This window comes from Miniopterus schreibersii (genome assembly GCF_964146895.1).
Source record: "Miniopterus schreibersii genome assembly, chromosome: 7".
NCBI classification, from domain to species: Eukaryota; Metazoa; Chordata; class Mammalia; order Chiroptera; family Miniopteridae; genus Miniopterus; species Miniopterus schreibersii.
The window spans coordinates 39,467,774-39,485,059 of NC_138108.1; the positions used below are offsets into that span (position 1 = coordinate 39,467,774).

General features: G+C 33.3%; 1 protein-coding gene across 5 annotated transcripts in view; it reads left to right on the top strand.

The window, feature by feature from the left end:
* LNPK (lunapark, ER junction formation factor) overlaps positions 1–16,076 on the top strand; it is a 55,563-nt gene extending 39,487 nt beyond the window's left edge. For 2 of the 5 annotated variants that reach the window (XM_081142917.1, XM_081142920.1), the window contains exons 10-13: positions 4,411–4,516; positions 5,734–5,804; positions 6,819–6,989; positions 14,540–16,076. In XM_081142917.1, coding sequence (XP_080999043.1) covers positions 4,411–4,516; positions 5,734–5,804; positions 6,819–6,989; positions 14,540–14,790 — 599 coding nt within the window. In that variant the 3' untranslated portion in view covers positions 14,791–16,076. Of the gene's footprint in view, positions 1–882; positions 938–4,408; positions 4,517–5,733; positions 5,805–6,818; positions 6,990–9,098; positions 9,246–14,539 lie in introns of those variants that run through there. The other 3 variants (XM_081142916.1, XM_081142918.1, XM_081142919.1) reach the window with 3 other exon arrangements.
* The last annotated feature ends 1,210 nt before the right edge of the window (positions 16,077–17,286 follow it).

Below are 17,286 nucleotides of genomic sequence, written 5' to 3' on the forward strand. Positions count from 1 at the left end.
CAGGGAACTTAAGTAATAAAATCAATAAGCAATCTAAATGTTAATATTACAGTAGATTGTTTTCCCTGCTCTTCTTTCAAAAAAAGCAGCGTAAAATTTTAGAAAACTAGAAAACTATTAATTTATAAACATTAAGAAATTTGGCTGCAAATAAAATATATACAAGTCATACTTTTAAAACAGTTATTGAAAAAGTACTTTTAAACTTGACATATAGTGATGTTCCTTAAGGTATTTTGTGAAATTGAGAAAAATTAATTGAAAATTATTTATCTTTAGTTATCTGATTTGAGATATCCATAATTTGTAAAGTTCTTAGTTGTTTAATGAAATAACTTGTTTTGTGAGAATACATGTATTATATACAATTATGTTATCTAGTTTTAAAGAAAAAGTTTAGCAATTTACATAATGTAATAAAAACTGTATTGCACATATAAGAATAGGGTTAGAAGGAATAATGGCCTAAATTTCATGATCATGTCAATATAACATATTTTACTAAAGCTTTTAATTAGTTTCTGTGTAAAAGACTTTGTATTTAAGTTGTACTTTGCCAAAAATATGAATGAGTTAAGTGATTTCTTATAGAGAAGATTAATAATTCATTTTTTCATTATGCCATATTAGTGGAAGAGAATCAATTTAATGTGTATTACCACAGGGCTCCCATATGTTTGAAAATTAATAAGCAGCAGGTACTTGATAATTTGCCAAGCTGTATAAAAATGACCAGTATTCCTACAGTGATTGAGCTTTATGTTTGTATTAATTACTGTTATCCTTAACAGTATGAATATGAAAATGTGTTTATTTTAAAAGTTACTAAGTATGTAAGGGTTTTAAGTTATTTTTATGAAATCTGTTGTTTTATGTATTCAGATTCCCTTATGGACATTTCCCTTTTTAAACATGTAGAAGTAAATATTCCAGCAAAAGTTAAGTTGGCTTAAATGCTTTCTAAATCTAATTTTGCATGCTATTCAAGTTGAAATTTTTATAATAAGAGATAACACTTAATGTCTGCATTAAAGTTTATTTTTTTATGATAATGATTGAATGTTGTTAGTACAAGTAAACAGATAACTCCCTGCCTGGTTTGGCTCAGTGGTTAGGGCGTTGGCCCATGGACTGAAGAGCCCTGGGGTTGATTCTGGCCAAGGGCTTGTACCTTGGTTGCAGGCTCAGTCCCTGGCCCTGTCGGGGCGTGTGCGGGAGACAACTGATGGGTGTGTCTCTCTCTCATCGATGTTTCTCTGTCTCTCTTCCTTCCACTCTCTCTGAAAAGGCAATGGAAAAAAATATCCTCAGGTGAGGATTAAAAAACAAACCAAAAACCAAAAACCAAATAACATATCTGATAAAATCAGAAAAATGTACTTGATTTGTAATACTAAGAACTTTTTCTAGAACCTAAATTTTATTTACTAATAGCTATAATTTTTACATCTGCTTTTTTAAAAAGTTGGTAACAGGCTTTAGGTCTGTGATTATTTACAAAGCAAATTTCTGTATCTTAATCTTTAAAATATTAATATAATATTCCCACCCAAAAGCCTGTCTTGACTGCTTTGAAGTTTTTGCCATAGTCAATTTGAAAACCTTGTATCCTTGAATTGCAAGGCTTCTTCCAACAAGGCTCATTTTGTCTCAAAGGCTTCTGTGAGGTCTCCACATAAATCTCCATTGCTGCCCATCTTGCTCTTATGTTCATCCTGCCTTATTTTACAAAGGCCAGCATCATATCTTACTTGATCCTCCCACTTTTTTCTCAATGCCTTCTCCTGTGTTGTCTCTTGTTTTTCTATCATTTACTTTTAACTTATTTGGTCTTTATGTTAAATTTTTTTTGTAAGCCGCATATGCTGGTTCTTGCTTTCTTACTCATTCTGTCAGCCTTTGCCTTGTAATGAGGATGTTTAGGCCACATACATTTCATATAATAATTGATATGTGTAGGTTTGAGTTTAAATGCTCTATTGTGCTATTTTTTTTTCTATTTGTCCTATCTGTTCTGTTACCTTTCTTCTCATGTTCTGCCACCTTTTGGATTGAGTATTTTTTTTATAATTCCATTTTATACTTTTTGTTGTTGCCTTATTACCTATATTGCTTTTGTGTGTGATTTTAGTGAATGCTTTGGGGTTTACAGTATATATGTTTGATTTATCATAATTTATTTGCAAGTGATAGGGTACCAGTTCACATATAGTTTAAGAATCTAACATCATACTTACCCCCCCCCCCCGCCTTTGTGCTGTTTTGTCATACATTTCATTTATACCATCAATTTTCCTTTATACCATCGGTTATCTTTTAAAATATTTTAAAAATAAAAGTTTTGTATTTTTACCCACATGGTAACCATTTCTGACACTCCCCTTTTCTTTGGATGCAGCTTTTCACCTGGGGTCATTTTCCTTCTGCCTGAAAGACTGCTTTTAACATTTCTTGTAGAGAAATTCTTCTAGTGATGAATTTTTTGTTTGTATATCTGAAAAAGTCTTCATCCTTGCCTTCATTTTTAAAAGACTTTTTTCACTAATATGAAATTCTAACATGATGGTTTTCCCTCAGAACTCCTAACATATTGTTTCATTGTCTTCTGCCTTGCTTATTTTTCTGATGAGAAATGTGCTGTCATTCCCATCTCTGTCTGCCTGTATACAATGTATCTTTTTCTGACTGCTTTTAAGATTTTCTCTTTATCTCTAGTTTTAAACAATTTGAATATGCTTTGTCTTGTTGCAAAATTATGTTTCTTGTGCTTAAGGTTTGTTGATATTTTTGGATCTGTGTGCTTATAGTTTTCATCAAATTTGGAAAAATTTTGTGCAGAAATTTGGAAGAAATTTTATTTCTTCAAATATTTTCTTTTCCTTTTCTCTCTTCTTCTGCACTCCAATAATATGTATATTAGAGTAGACTGCTTGAGGTTCTACAGCTTGCTGATTTTTTCATTTAAAAATATTTTTAGTGTTTTACTAAAAATGAAAAGTAAAGACTGTATCTTTACTAATTTTCTGTAATGTGCAAACTGCTATTCATCCCATCTGTGGATTTTCCATCCTAGACATTGTAGTTTTCATCTGCAGAAGTTCAGTGTGGGTCTTTTAAATTTTTTCCATGTCTCTACTTAACATTGAATCTTTCCTTTAGATTCTCAAGCATATGGAATGTTAGTCATAAGTGTTTTAACATATTTGTCTACTAATTCTATTATCTCTGTCATTTTGGGGTCATTTTTGATTGATTTTTCTCATTATGGGTTGCATTTTTCTGCTTATTTGGGTGCGGGATATTTTTATATTCCTATACAAAACTCCTCCTAATACTTAACCAGTGACTTGTGAGTTATGAAGTTTTTCACTCTGACTGGTAGAAATATGCAACATTTTGGGCCCCATATGAGCTACTGTTACCTTTAAATATTTTGGGGCAGTTTTCTCTGTCCTCAGGTAGTTTCCTCACATGCATGTGGCAGTCGGTACTCTGTTGAATATCTTCCGATCTTTGGTGTTCTTGCTCTGTGCACTCTCTTCTACTCTTCCCTGTGAACTCAAGCTGCTTTGGCTTCCCCAGAGTTTCAGCTTTATCTCCTTCTCTCAGGGAGATGGATTTATGTCACCTGGGTTTACCCTCCCTAAGCTGTTACCTGGAAATTCTTTCTAGGCAACAAGTTGGGGCAGTTGTGCGGCTCATCTTATTTGCTTTTTGTTTCTCAGAGATCTTTATCCTACATTTCCTGATATCCAATGTCTTTAAAATTGTTGCATCATATATTTTGCACAGTATTTTAGTTGTTTTAGGTGGAAAGGTAAATATGACCCCTATGACTCTATTATGCTCCAAAGTGGAATTCCCTAATTTATTATTACATACACTTTTTAAGAGTCTGGCCATTTAAAAGATTAGTTTGTACAGAACCTAACATCATTTATGTCTTTTTTTAAAAAAAAAGTCTTTATTTCAGAGAGAAAGGGAGAGGGAAAGAGAGAGGTAGAAACATCAATGAAAGAGTCATTGATCGGCAGCCTCCTGCACACACCCCCCCACTGGGGATCGAGCCCGAAACCTGGGCATGTGCCCTAACCAGGAATCGAATCCTAGTCTCCTGGATCATAGGTTGATGCTCAACTGCTGAGCCATGCTGGCCAGGCCATCGTTTATGTCTTAATAGATTATGCTGGTAGTTCTGATATAGCACATATTTAAACATAAATTTTTTTGTAGTGTAGTGCAGTCTTTTTAATGAAAATTTGAATGCTCTACAGAGATTTATAATAATGTTATTTTTGTTTTGTTAAAATTGTTTAAGTTGTGACAAACATAGGTAGTTCTTGGTAAACTGAATGAAAATCTATATGTATTTTATACATGTAAATTTTTATGTATTTATTTATCTAATAGGTCTTCATCCTCCGGGTCCACCTTTAGCAAGACCCATTCTCCCACGAGAACGAGGTGCTTTGGATAGAGTTGTTGAATATTTAGTTGGTGATGGTCCACAAAACAGGTAATGTTTGCTAGGGAGGTAAACAAATGAAAATGAAGAAAAAGTTTATTGGTCGTGGTGTGTATGTTGTGTGTGCCTGCACTGGATTTCTACAGTTTTGTGGCTCCTGTTTACCTTATTTTAAAATATAATGGAGTACTTTATAGCCCTGCAAAAAGAGTACATATTCAATTGTTTTTTTTTCAGTAGGAGTTTGGGTAAAGTATTTAGGTAAAATATAGAAAAGTTTATATATATATAACAAAAAATATTGCAGCCTTACTATATTATAATCCTACTTTAAAGTTATTTTTAGAGAAATTGATTCATTTCACTAAACTTTTAAACTTGAAGAGCATACAGATAGTGAAAACTTGGTAGGTTGTAAGAAATAGAGTTTTATAGATGCTAGTACTGGACTTGGTGATGGTGATAATTTTAATAACAGTGAGGACAATTTACATGTACTTGGCACTCAAAATGTTCTTTCAGTTATCATCTTATTTGATCTTTACAATTTTTGGAAGATAGTTATGAGGTGAGCAAAGCAATTGTCATAGTATAGACTTTTTTTAGATTAGTAGAGTAGTTATTTGACAAGGTTATTGGCTAGTATTATCAATTTAATAAAGGGACTAGAATTTAAAGCTAATGTAATAAATTGTGTATTATTCAAAATAGAATGTCGTTGAATAGGGCCAAATATTTTGTTAAGTACATACACAGAGAATAGACTGAGTCTATAAATAGAAAGGGAGGAAGATGTTTAAGTGTAACTGGGATAAATATAGGAATTATGATTTACAGAAATTAACCTTTGTACTGAACTAAACAAAATTATTTACTACAAGACTTCTCACTGTGAATCTCTAAGAGGCTGCATTTTTTCCAATCTTATCTGACCACACACTCTAGGGGTCTATCATCCCCAGGAATGTACTTTAGGAAACACTGAAATGTTCTATTACCAAATGTTTCTGCTAACTTAATAAAGATATATTCATTTGACTGTTGCTTAGTTGTTTGTTTAATTTGATGTATAAATTATATTTTAAAATGGTTGAAATTTTGGCTATTATGTTTAAAGAGTATTGTTTATTGTTTACTAAGAACATCTAATCTGTTATGGTATATTTAGCTATGTTAAAATTTAAATTAGCTATGATGACTAAAGTAGCCTCTCCCATGGGCTTTGTTTGCATTTGTAACTAGTCTATTTATTTTTTCTATTGGAATAGGTATGCCCTTATATGTCAGCAGTGTTTTTCTCATAATGGCATGGCTTTGAAAGAAGAGTTTGAATACATTGGTAAGAATAATTGGGCAGTTCGATTTAAATATTTTACTCAAATATTTCATTTCATGCCAGTTTCCATGTAATATCATTTTCTTTTCGGTACTGTTTCTGTATATATTGTTTAGGCATATTGTCCTTATTTTAGAATTCAGAGCAGAGCAGGAAAGACAGCAGAGATATTTTTCTCACAATGTACAATCTCTATGGCAGCTGTTCTCAAACTTCATTGTGCATCAGAATCACTTGAATAGCTTTTAAAAATTATGATGTCCAGGGCCCACCTACAGAAAGTCTGCTTTAATTGATCGGGGCTAGGGTTCTGGGCATCAGCGAGGTTTTTTATTTTTAATATATTTTTTATTGATTTCAGAGAGAGGAATGGAGAGAGCGAGAGAGATAGAAACATCAATGATAAGAGTCATTGATCGGCTGCCTCCTATACAACCCCTGCTGGGAATCAAGCCCACAACCTGGGCATGTGCCCTGACCGGGAATCAAACTGTGATCTCCTGGATCATTGGTTGATGCTCAACCGCTGAGCCATGCCGGCTGGGCCATCAGCATGGTTTTAAAGCTTCTCAAATGATTCTCATGAGTAGCCACTATTAAAAAATATTGCACTAAATTAATTATATTTTTCATATATGACATGACTACATTTTCTTGGGCAAATGAGTGAGGTTCTGGGTTTAAAAATATCTAATTATTCTGGTGAGTAGAAATGTAATTTCTGTAATACATTAAGGTCATTATTAATATTGTTTTGCTATTATTAGTTACCCCGATATATAACATCTCTTCTGTTTTAAAATTAATATTCTAATAATAATTAGAAAGTATGCTTTAAAATTAGCCTTGGTTGGAACACCTGCAGTAATATTACTAAAACCATATATTTCACGAGGGATAAATAACTTTTGAAGACTTCTTTGACTACTTGCAAAAGTAATCTTGAGAGTTATCTGATTAGTCCTTGAGTTTTCTTTGGTTTGTGGTTTTATTTTATTTTTTAAAAATTCTCTGCAGCTTTTCGGTGTGCCTACTGTTTTTTCTTGAATCCTGCAAGAAAAACCAGACCTCAGGCTCCAAGACTTCCAGAGTTTAGTTTTGAGAAGAGGCAGGCTGTGGAAGGCTCAAGTTCAGTTGGTCTCTTGTCCTCAGGAAGTGTGATTTCATCAGAAAACCAGATAAGTGAAGGTATGAATATGTTAATTAAAAAGTTTTATCTCTTAATAATGCTTGCTATTTAACAATAACAGCATAATGCTTTTAAACAAGAATGGATTTATCAGATTTTGCCGCATCCATGTATCATCTCTCTCTCTCTCTCTCTCTGATATTGTAACCTCCTGTGTGATTGGTATGATGTGTTTTTATTTTAAAATATAGGTTATATCTTGTTAAGTAGCATCCAGCAATAACTAGGTAAACATTGTTTATGGAGTGACCTTTTCTAATAGCTGTTGGAAGATTTTGTTACCGGGAAACCCTGGTTGGGCTCAGGCTTCCTGTCGCTGTATCCAGTTCAATGGAGGCAGGGTTGAATCACATAAGGCATTTATTGAGAAGTCTGGCCAACCAAGAAGACAAGGCGCATATGAGCATCCAAAACCTGTGTTAAGGAGTGGCCTGAGGGATAGGGTTATATGGGGCAAACCGACTGGAAATGGAATGCAGCTATGTGCAGTCCTGGTGGAAGTCATTCTTTTGATCTTGGTCGACTGGCGATGTCTCGATAAGGTAATATCTTGACTCATTGTTAGGTCAGCCTGGCCATGCATCTTGGTCTTGATATGGTGATATCTTAACCCATTGTTCACAGCTGCTCCACCTCCTTAATTGCTTTAGTCCAGGATCAAGGGGAGTGCAGGGTGCAAAGGCCTAGGAGAAAGAAGCCTAAGGGAAAAAAACTTAAATCCCTGCTTACATAAGTATATGTGTTCTACAATTTTATAAGTAATATAATTATATTTCAGATTAATTCAGGTGTTCAATCTTTGGAAATTATAAGTGCTCCTATCAATTTGACCAGTAATGTTTTTTTGGAATAATTTTTCAATTTATTTAAATGAAGAACATTATGAGAATTGTAAAATAACTATAAGGGTAAAATTCTTACAGATTTGTAATTAACATTGATGTAATAGTTTTGTGCTTACCACTTGAAGTAGTAGAAGTACCAGAAAGCAGGCAACTTTGGAATTGGAAAGCCATCCTTGTATCCTTTAGATGACTGTGTTGATAGGACTGGTATTCCTTTGAAACAAACAATTTATCTTGGTCCATGAGACTAACATTGCTGACACATGCCTTGATATAAACAACCTTATTTTAGAGTAACAGAATTTATTGGAATTCATTGGGTTTTAGACCTTATCTTACAATTCTGTTTTAGGAATTCTTGAGGAAGTTCCATGAAAAAATGGAAAAGATGAGTTGGAAGATCTGACTATTAATTGCCAACTATTTCTTGCTGTTAATACGAGGTGAGGAGCTGTTTGTTCAGCAGCTCTGAATTGTGAAGATTGCTAAAATTATGACACAGGCCATGGTATTTCGGTGCTATGCCTGATATAGAAAAACAAAATCCATATTGGAAGTTTAGTTCACAGAGTTAACTTAGCAGTCAATATTCATCCTTTTAATTTCTAGGAATTGTTATTTACATGTATTTGACTTTTTCTTTATAAAAGTATTGAGTAGGGGAAAATTGCTTTAACTGAGAAAAATATGGGACAATGAATTTTCAGATGTCAGAAGTTTATTATGAAAATTTGTGTATCTCTTTTTTTCTTTCTTTAACTTTGAAGAGTAAAATACATGTGTTGACTTGGGCTTGGTTTGGACTTACTAACAATTACCAAAGTGAATTTGAATACAGATAGCCATGACAAGAGGCCTGCTACTTCCAAAAGTGAATCAAAGCATTCGTCTTCTCCAAGTCTGCAACATCAACTCCAAACACAATATCAGATTTTTCTTTTGCTTAAGTCATGCTCTGAGCTGCATGCCGTCACATGCAAACCATCTCCCTTGCCATTGCAGCCTCTTGGAACTGAAAAATGAAAGAATTTCATATTGAAGATGTCTAGAGGAAAAATTGATGTCCTTTCCATGAGTAACCTTGCTTATGAAAGCTAAAGTGAATATTCGAAAGCCAATAGTTGGGACAAAAAGAAAAAGGAAAATTAGGAAACAAAATACAAATCTTGATAATGAGTCCAATGCTTTGTATCTTCTGCTAAGGTCAATATAGATAGTTAGCAAACAACACCCAGCTACACCTTTCCTTCTCATCTAATCTAGGAGGAGCAATACCCCAGATGTCTCATTTTCTGTCTGAAATCTCCGGAATGAAGTCTAACTGGCTCATAATCAACCCTAATAAGGTAATATTAATAGGTGAAGACAGAACTTGAGGCATAGAACTTCATAGTGCTAGAAACTGAAGCAACACTTGTATTTAGTCTTTAGAGCAGTAACTTTTTCATATTCTCTTCGGATTTATTAAAATGGCTATGAGCACCTTTTACTTCTTTGGCTTTCCAGAAGACTGAACTTTTCTCCAAGACTCCCCTTTCAACACTATGATATACAGTTATCAATTCCAAGCTGGATTCCTTTAGTAAACGACTGGAACTATTTCTGATGAACAGAGAAGCTGCATTTGTTTTCAACACTGGAGGCATACCTTTATGATTAAATTAAACTATTAAGTAAGATCATATCATCTCAATCATCTACTCACTTGTGCTGACAGCCAATGTAATTGAGGACTTAGATTTCTGATTTCTGTATTCTCATAGAAGAACCCTAAGGTCTGAAAAAAATTTTTTTCTGCTATATAATTTTTATATTTTTTAAGTATTGGAATAGCTCCTTGATGGCAGAACAAGCTGTAGAAATTAGGTTGTTGAATTTACAGAGGGAATGAAAAGGTAACTTTCTTCCATCTGAATTTTTCTTTCAAAGAATATTATAAAACCATTTATATGAATAATTTAGAATTAATAGACACTTTTTAAAAAATCTGATGTGAGACTTTGAAATTAAGTTTTATCTTGATTCTGCTACTGGAAGATTTTGCATTTAGGATGAGGCACAAGGCTTTTGACATTTTTGGACTATTCTTTAGAATAACATGAAATCTTGGAACGTTTTCATCAAAGAAGGAGACCTAGAAGAAACTTCTCCCATTAATTGCTCATTTGAATTCCTAGAATTTTTTTCTAGAATTGTGTATAGAAAATGCTTTGGTAGTAGAGTATTAGAGAAACACAAGAAATTAGGACTATAGTATGCTAAAGTAATGAACTGCTTTAGGTTCCTCCATTTCTTTTATGGTTAAATGAATAGTACAGTAATACTTCAATCTTTGCTAAGCACATTAAAGTAGTCTATCAGTTTTGATTTTTTTTTTTTTAAAAAAAAAACATTCTAAAATTCCTGATAGCATTTTTTTGTTAGGGTAAGAGAGTATGAGGTTTCTACATTGTTAGTATACTAGTACAGTGATTTTAGGCTAGCATGTTTGAAAAACATTAATATTATTGTTTTCATTGCTCAGTTGTATTTGTCTAGATTTTATGTAATTATTTTAGGAGAAATAGTATTTATTCAACTGGAAATAACTTGCTAATAATAAAACCCATGGCATCTAATGAATACAATAAAAAATCAAAAGTAAAATTTATGTAAGGTGAAATTTATCTTGGTAATCTGATTTCTGTTCTTCTCTTCCTTTCTTTTAAGCACTATACTATTACTATTAGATTATGTTGAACTAGGGACAATTCTGTTTGTAGTATTGTTATGATACTCTAGGATATTAAACTGATAATGTAAATTTTGTTGATTCTGTATATTTACTAGATCTAAAAAGCTTATACCTTTATTTATATTTAATTATGTACAGTTTACTCAAGATGTAAACTTAACTGTAGTATGTTTTAGTATGCTCATTTTAGACATAGAGATCTTTTGGCTTTCAGTTTCCCTTTTTTAAAATACTTTCACTGAATAGTTTTATATCATTACTTAATAATGACATTCTTACTCATCTAATGGATTTGTTCACCAATGGTAAACAGTATTTACTGAATATGAGCTACTTCAGTGCGTACTGTATATGAGCTATTTTCTCTTAGGTGGTTATTATTTAATTGAAGTTCATTCATTGAGCCACTGGGTTGAGTTTGGGATCTTTGTTCCTTAAAATAAGTTGGCCATTTTCCTTAAGACAGAAAAATCTTGTAAAAACTTCTTTGTTTAAATAAGTTCAAAGACAAATTGTCTATTTTAACAAATTTCCTTTGGGCAAGTTTTATAGTCTATAGTGAGTATTGATGTGTTAGCAAGGCAGATTTTTTTGTTTTGTTATTGTAAAAAGAATAAAATATAAAGAATCTAAATGAATTCACCAAAATATGAGGGGTTTTTAAAGACATAATCTAAATAGAATCATGTATTTTTCTGTGAAAATTTCATATATTTAGTCTAGTTTTGCTAGACTATTTTTTAATTTTCTTAGAAAATTATTCTCTCAAGAACTAGACTAAAAGTCAAAAGGTAAGTTGATGTTCTTGCATGTGTATGGTTTATAGGTGAGGTAGTAGTATTAGTTTTACAATTATACTGTTTTGTGATTTTGAGTTGTATAGTTGAGACTTTCCCCAAAAAACTGGGAGCCAATTTTGACAATTCACATTGCAATATATTGTTTTCTTGGCATTACAGATGCCAAAGTTGATTTTTTTCTTTTTTAAATCCTCACCTGAGCACATGCTGGGGGGTGGGGAGAAAGAGAGAGAGAGACATTAATTGGTTGTCTTCTGTAAGTTCCCCGACTAAGGATCAAAGCAGCAACCCAGGCATGTGCCCTGACCAGGAATCAACCCTGCAGCCTTTCGGTGCACGGGACGATGCTCAACCAACTGAGCTACTCCAGCGGGGCAAAAGTTGATTTTTAAAATTTTCTTACAGATGGAATTAGATCGTTCAGGTAATTTTGTTTCATTTTTATTCTAAACTGGTGTGACCCCAAAGGCTGATTTCTCTTAGTATTTTATGCCCAAAATTTACCTCTCATTAAATTACAACTTCCCAGAAAAAAATTATTGTTTTTATTAGACTGGGCAAATGATACTGGTCCATAGAAATACACTCAGTGATATTATAAAGCTCTGTGGTTAGTTATTAAGCTGCTAAGTATTTCTCTATTCTTGTACACCTAGTTCACTTAAATCTTGTTTAGATGACTTCTCACAAAATAACATTGGCATCCAAACATTGAAAATCTATGTAATTTAGACTAGCCTATACCTGCATTATAGGCATCATGGCACATGCCAGTTTTTTGTAGTCACTGCTATTAAAATTAGTTTTCTGCAAATTAACCTGGAAGAAGAGAAGTAGTCATTAATAGGCTTTTTGATTATTTTTAAGCACTACCTATCATTTTACTGATTTTTAGTCTTCCATGTATTTTCTGAAATACAACACAGTATTGATGACCCAGCTTTGTATATAATACCGTTTTCTAATTATACCAGCACATGATACTTCTTAGAATTCATCTTTATAGACATTTAAAATTTTAAGTATGGTAGTTCTGCTCTTTGTACTTAACTGCATTTTAAAAATTCAAGAATTTTAAATGGATTTGAGTAGTGATGTGTTTCTAAAAATAGTGTATCACAGAGCTTTAATATGATAGACCATGGACTTTGATACCTCTCCTGTTCAGCACTGAGGCAGTCTGTCTGACAGAGTATGACAAACTGTGTGGGCCTATGTCCACTTAAACACATTTATTGATGAGTTAATTCGTGGATGCTGTGCTTTTTTTTTTTTTTTCCATTTTGTTAGGCTTTATTGGTTTGTTTCAGAAGGCTTACTAAATTATAACAAATTGTAAAGTTCTTGGCAAGGAAGTATTTTTCTATGGCCAGAGAGTTGTGGAAGACTATGATTTAAAATTCTATCCTGGATAAATTCTGTGAGGGCGGAGTTGGTAACTGCTGAAGTTTCCTGTTGAGGAACTTACTTGCCAATGGAGCAGAAATGATCTGTACATGTCCATAGAATTTCAGTTGCACTTTCTGCTTTTCCTCTGTGCACTGGAACATTCAAATAACAAACTCAAATGGTCTTCGGCTTTTTACCTTGGATTTTTGTAAGATTTAAAGTGGCGTAGCAATGCCATTTTAAGTTCCTTTTGAGATAAAAATAACATTGTTGTGACATTTGGCACAATCTGATTTGAGGACCATTCCTTACTACTTTTTGTGATTAAATGAAATTTTCATCCAGTAAAACCTCATTAACTTGGATATTCCTAACTGTATAATTTTGGCCCTTCATCGGGGGGAAAATTTGCAATTCTGTAAACTAGAGTCTAAAATATCTATTTATAGAAATAATTCTTTTAAAATATTTTCAGTCTTGGCATAGAGTGCGTGAGATATTTGTTTTAAAATTGATATGGTAAAATCATGAATTTATAAAACTTCCATGTTAACATGTATATATAGCATATAATTTCTTTGTAAAACTATTAAATTTATTTAGCAAAACACACACACACATACACATATTGTACTATATAAGGAACTAAACTAGAACTTTATACTAATGTAGACTGGCCTTTTCTCCAGAAATTTTGAATCAGCAACATTTGTAGTATATCATAAGGGATCTTTTATGAGGGTAGGAAAATCTGCTTATTTGTTTAGCTGATGTGGTTTAACCATATTTTCTTAGCAAGAATATTAGTTGCTATTTATTACAAAACAAAACTGCTGCTGTCATTCCCTCCCCACCCCATTCTTTAAACATTAAAGAATTATAGGGACTGCCCAGCCGGGCGTGGCTCAGCGGTTGAGCGTCGACCTAGGATCCAGGCCATTGGGGTTCGATTCCCGGTCAGGGCACATGCCCAGGTTGTGGGCTTGATCAATGACTCTCTCATCATCGATGTTTCTAACTCTCTCCCTCTCCTTTCCTCTCTCTGAAATCAATAAAGATATATTTAAAAAAGAAAAAAGAAAAAAGAAAAAAAAGAATTATAGGGACTTTATATAATAAAATTATTATTAAATTATTAAGGGATTTGAATTTAATGAAATTGAAAAGAGAGTTTAAAAGGAACAATTTTCAGGTAGGGAACAAGACCTTCAATTAGTTTCCATTATAGAGACAAGGAAAAAGACCCCTCCCCTTCTCTCCCTACCCTTGTAGGTATGTAGTGTATTCTGACCCAGAGGTTTAAATCCCGAGGATTTGTCTTACACAGAGGGATGAAGGGAGACTTGTCATGCCTTTGGAAAAGGTGGATCCTGACCTCTAAGTCCTTTGATAATAGAGATGTAAATTAGTGTGGGAAATAGCACCGCCTACATACACGCAAAGGTACACATTTACACACTGCTGCCAGGGTCGCCTGGGCACAAGGGAGACGGTTCCTTCAGGAAACATCGTCTGAGAGCTGATACACTTGCTTTGTTTGCTGGGCTGTTGTCTTACAGCACATAATTCTGTTGGAGCTTGCTTTGGCCGTTCAACTTTCAAATGCATCTTTAGGAAAACTAAATATTATGAAAGTTACTAAATTTTATGAAAATATAGGGCTTTAGAGAAATGCATGTTTATGGATTTGTTTCCCCCAAATTGTTCTTTTCCTTCATTCATACCAGTTAGCAATTTTAACATTTGGGTATTCCTGAAGTCTTGACTCTTTGTCTTTTCAGAATCTTTAGCAGAACAAGATGCTTTTGATAACACTACAGAGCAGACAGAGGACAAAATAACAGATACCGAGCAGACAGATGAAGTGACTGAAAAAGCATCTGACACAGAGGAACCGGCGGAGAAGCAAAAAGAGGCTGGGAATGAGGAAAGTTCAGGGAACGGGGCCAAATCAACAGCTCCCAAAGCTGACTCTATTCCTGACTCTGTCCCTAATCCTGAACTAAGTGGGGAATCTTTGATGGCAATGTAGTAAATGCTTCCATGTGCCTTCAACTGGATGTTTGTAATTTTGTTGATGTCAGTTTTTGCTTTTTAGGTGGTGCTTCCCCCCACCCCAAGAATATGCTTGATATCATTTGAATTCTCATTGCCTAGCTATTTCAATATGTCAAAATTGTATCTACTAGGTATTAAAACTAAAAGCAAGCGATATCAGTAAAGTAAGATCCTTTTGAATGTACAAAGACCCACACTGTTTAGACAGCATTTAGAATTTTTTTGCATTCTAAAAGTAAACATGATAGCATTCTTGTTTTCTGTATGTGTGACTGTAAATAATACCCATTTTGACATAGGAAGAACTTTGGTTAGGAATGAGTTCTAATAGTGTTTGTTTTAAGGAATGAAATGCAAGATTTTTAACACTTCATCATTAAAAATGGATAGAACTTTTACTCTCAAGATATTTGCCAGGGGGAAAAGTGTCTAAGGCATTTACATTAAGCAGTATGAAAATTTTAACTGTAACCATATAGGCATTGATACGAATTCTCAGTAAGAATGCAATTGAACAGTCAAGTGCGGTGTTTTTTTTTGAGGTACCTTATTTTGCAGCTGGGCCAAAGGCACATAATGTATATAATTAGCTTATGTTTACATAATAACATATAGGAAATATTTCTACACTTGACTGTAACTTGAATTCTGAGCATTATTTATACTTGTAAAATAATGATATTATAAGTGAATTTTGTGCTCTTGTGTGTATTTTGTTGAGGAAAATAAAGATGATCTGGTAGTAGTTTCTTTTTGTTAAATATCTAGACTTCTTCAGACAGAATCTTGGTGGATGACTTAGTTACGTAAAAAATCTAAGTGGGAGAAGCTCATAATACACCAAATCTATACATACTGCTGAGGGCAAATTATGATGCTTTTATTGAGACTTGTTACCTTTTGAATTCAGGGGACTAGTGACATTTAGAGGTTCTAATCAGAGACTAGTTTTTTTTGATTCAGGAAAACCATAGGCCATTTGTAATTTTTAATTTTGAGAGATACATAAGTTCTGTGAGAATAGACAAGTTATTGGTAGTTCATTGGATTTAAAGATTAACTGGGGGAAAAATTTGACCCAGAGTGGTAGTTCTTGGACCTTAAATACAGTGTAGTTATCTTTTCTGCTTTTTCCTCTCCATTAGAAAAATTGAAATCAAGTTATGACAAAATGAATATATAGGAATGGTGTATATGGCAAATATATCTAAGTTGTACACAGTTCATTAAAAACAATAAAATAATATTTGTTACTTAAAATTCATCTTTATGATTTAATATCTTATACCCGATAGGTATTTTTAAGGAACTCAATCTGTTAATAGCCTGAAGCATCATGGTACAGTGACCGGAGTTTTCGGGATTATAGAACTGGGCTTAAATTCCGGCTCTGCAGTCTTGGGCAAGTCACCTGATCTCTCTGAGACTTTTTTTTTGTTTTGTTTATAAAATGGAAGAGTGATACCTACTTTTTGGGGTATGAGGATGATTAAAAATACTTTATGTAATGTGTCTACCTCACTGCGTGATGATTAATAGATACTAAGTAAATAGCATTTTATGTTATTGATATCCTTGTGACATATGAAAGGGCCATAAATTCTTCCTCTTGCAGATAAGGAAATGAAAAAATAATATGAACATATAATTCAGCTGCTCAGAATCAAGCCAGTGTTTTCTGAATTAACTTATCTATGATATACAGGTATATAAATATATAGATTAAGGAAATAGGAACCTAAGACTATGGAATATAAACTCTATGGGATATCATCTATTTTTTTGATGAATTTCATCAGGTTTTAGTAACACCTTACCTATTCTCCTTGTTATAAAACATTCTGATGTATGTTGCTTGAGAATACCCCAGAGAAATATAAATCAGTCACAGAATCAAGCAAATATTATGAGAAATATCTTTGATAGAAATATGGAAAGTTAAAAGGAGATTAGTAAAATTAATGTAACAGGTAACATTGTAATCGTATAGTACCCTTTAAAATAGAAAAATTTATTCTGATATCGTTATAATAAACAGTTAATGGTTGAAAGAGTGGTGAAATGTCCTATTTCTGATTGTTAAGGCTAGTATAAATGAGAGAAAGCAAATAACTAAGAGCTACTAGCTAGAGTGACCTTAACTCCCCTATTTATATGCTTAACAGGTCGTCATCTAAACTTTCCTCACTCTGCCCTCAGCATAATCGGCAAACATGGTCTGCGTCTCTCCACCCTTCCTTCACCGTTCCGCTGTAACCGCAACGGCTTCTTTCAGTTCTCTGACCATGCTCAGCCCTTTCCTGGTTTTGGTCTCAGTTTAAATCTTCCTTCAGAGAGATGCCCTCCCAAACTCTATCTAAAGTGGCCCCTGCTTTTACTCTATTATGTCGCTTTATTATTTCAAATAAAATAATTATTTTATTAACTAGTTTACTGTCTGTCTTCATAACATAAAGTCTGTGTTGCAAGG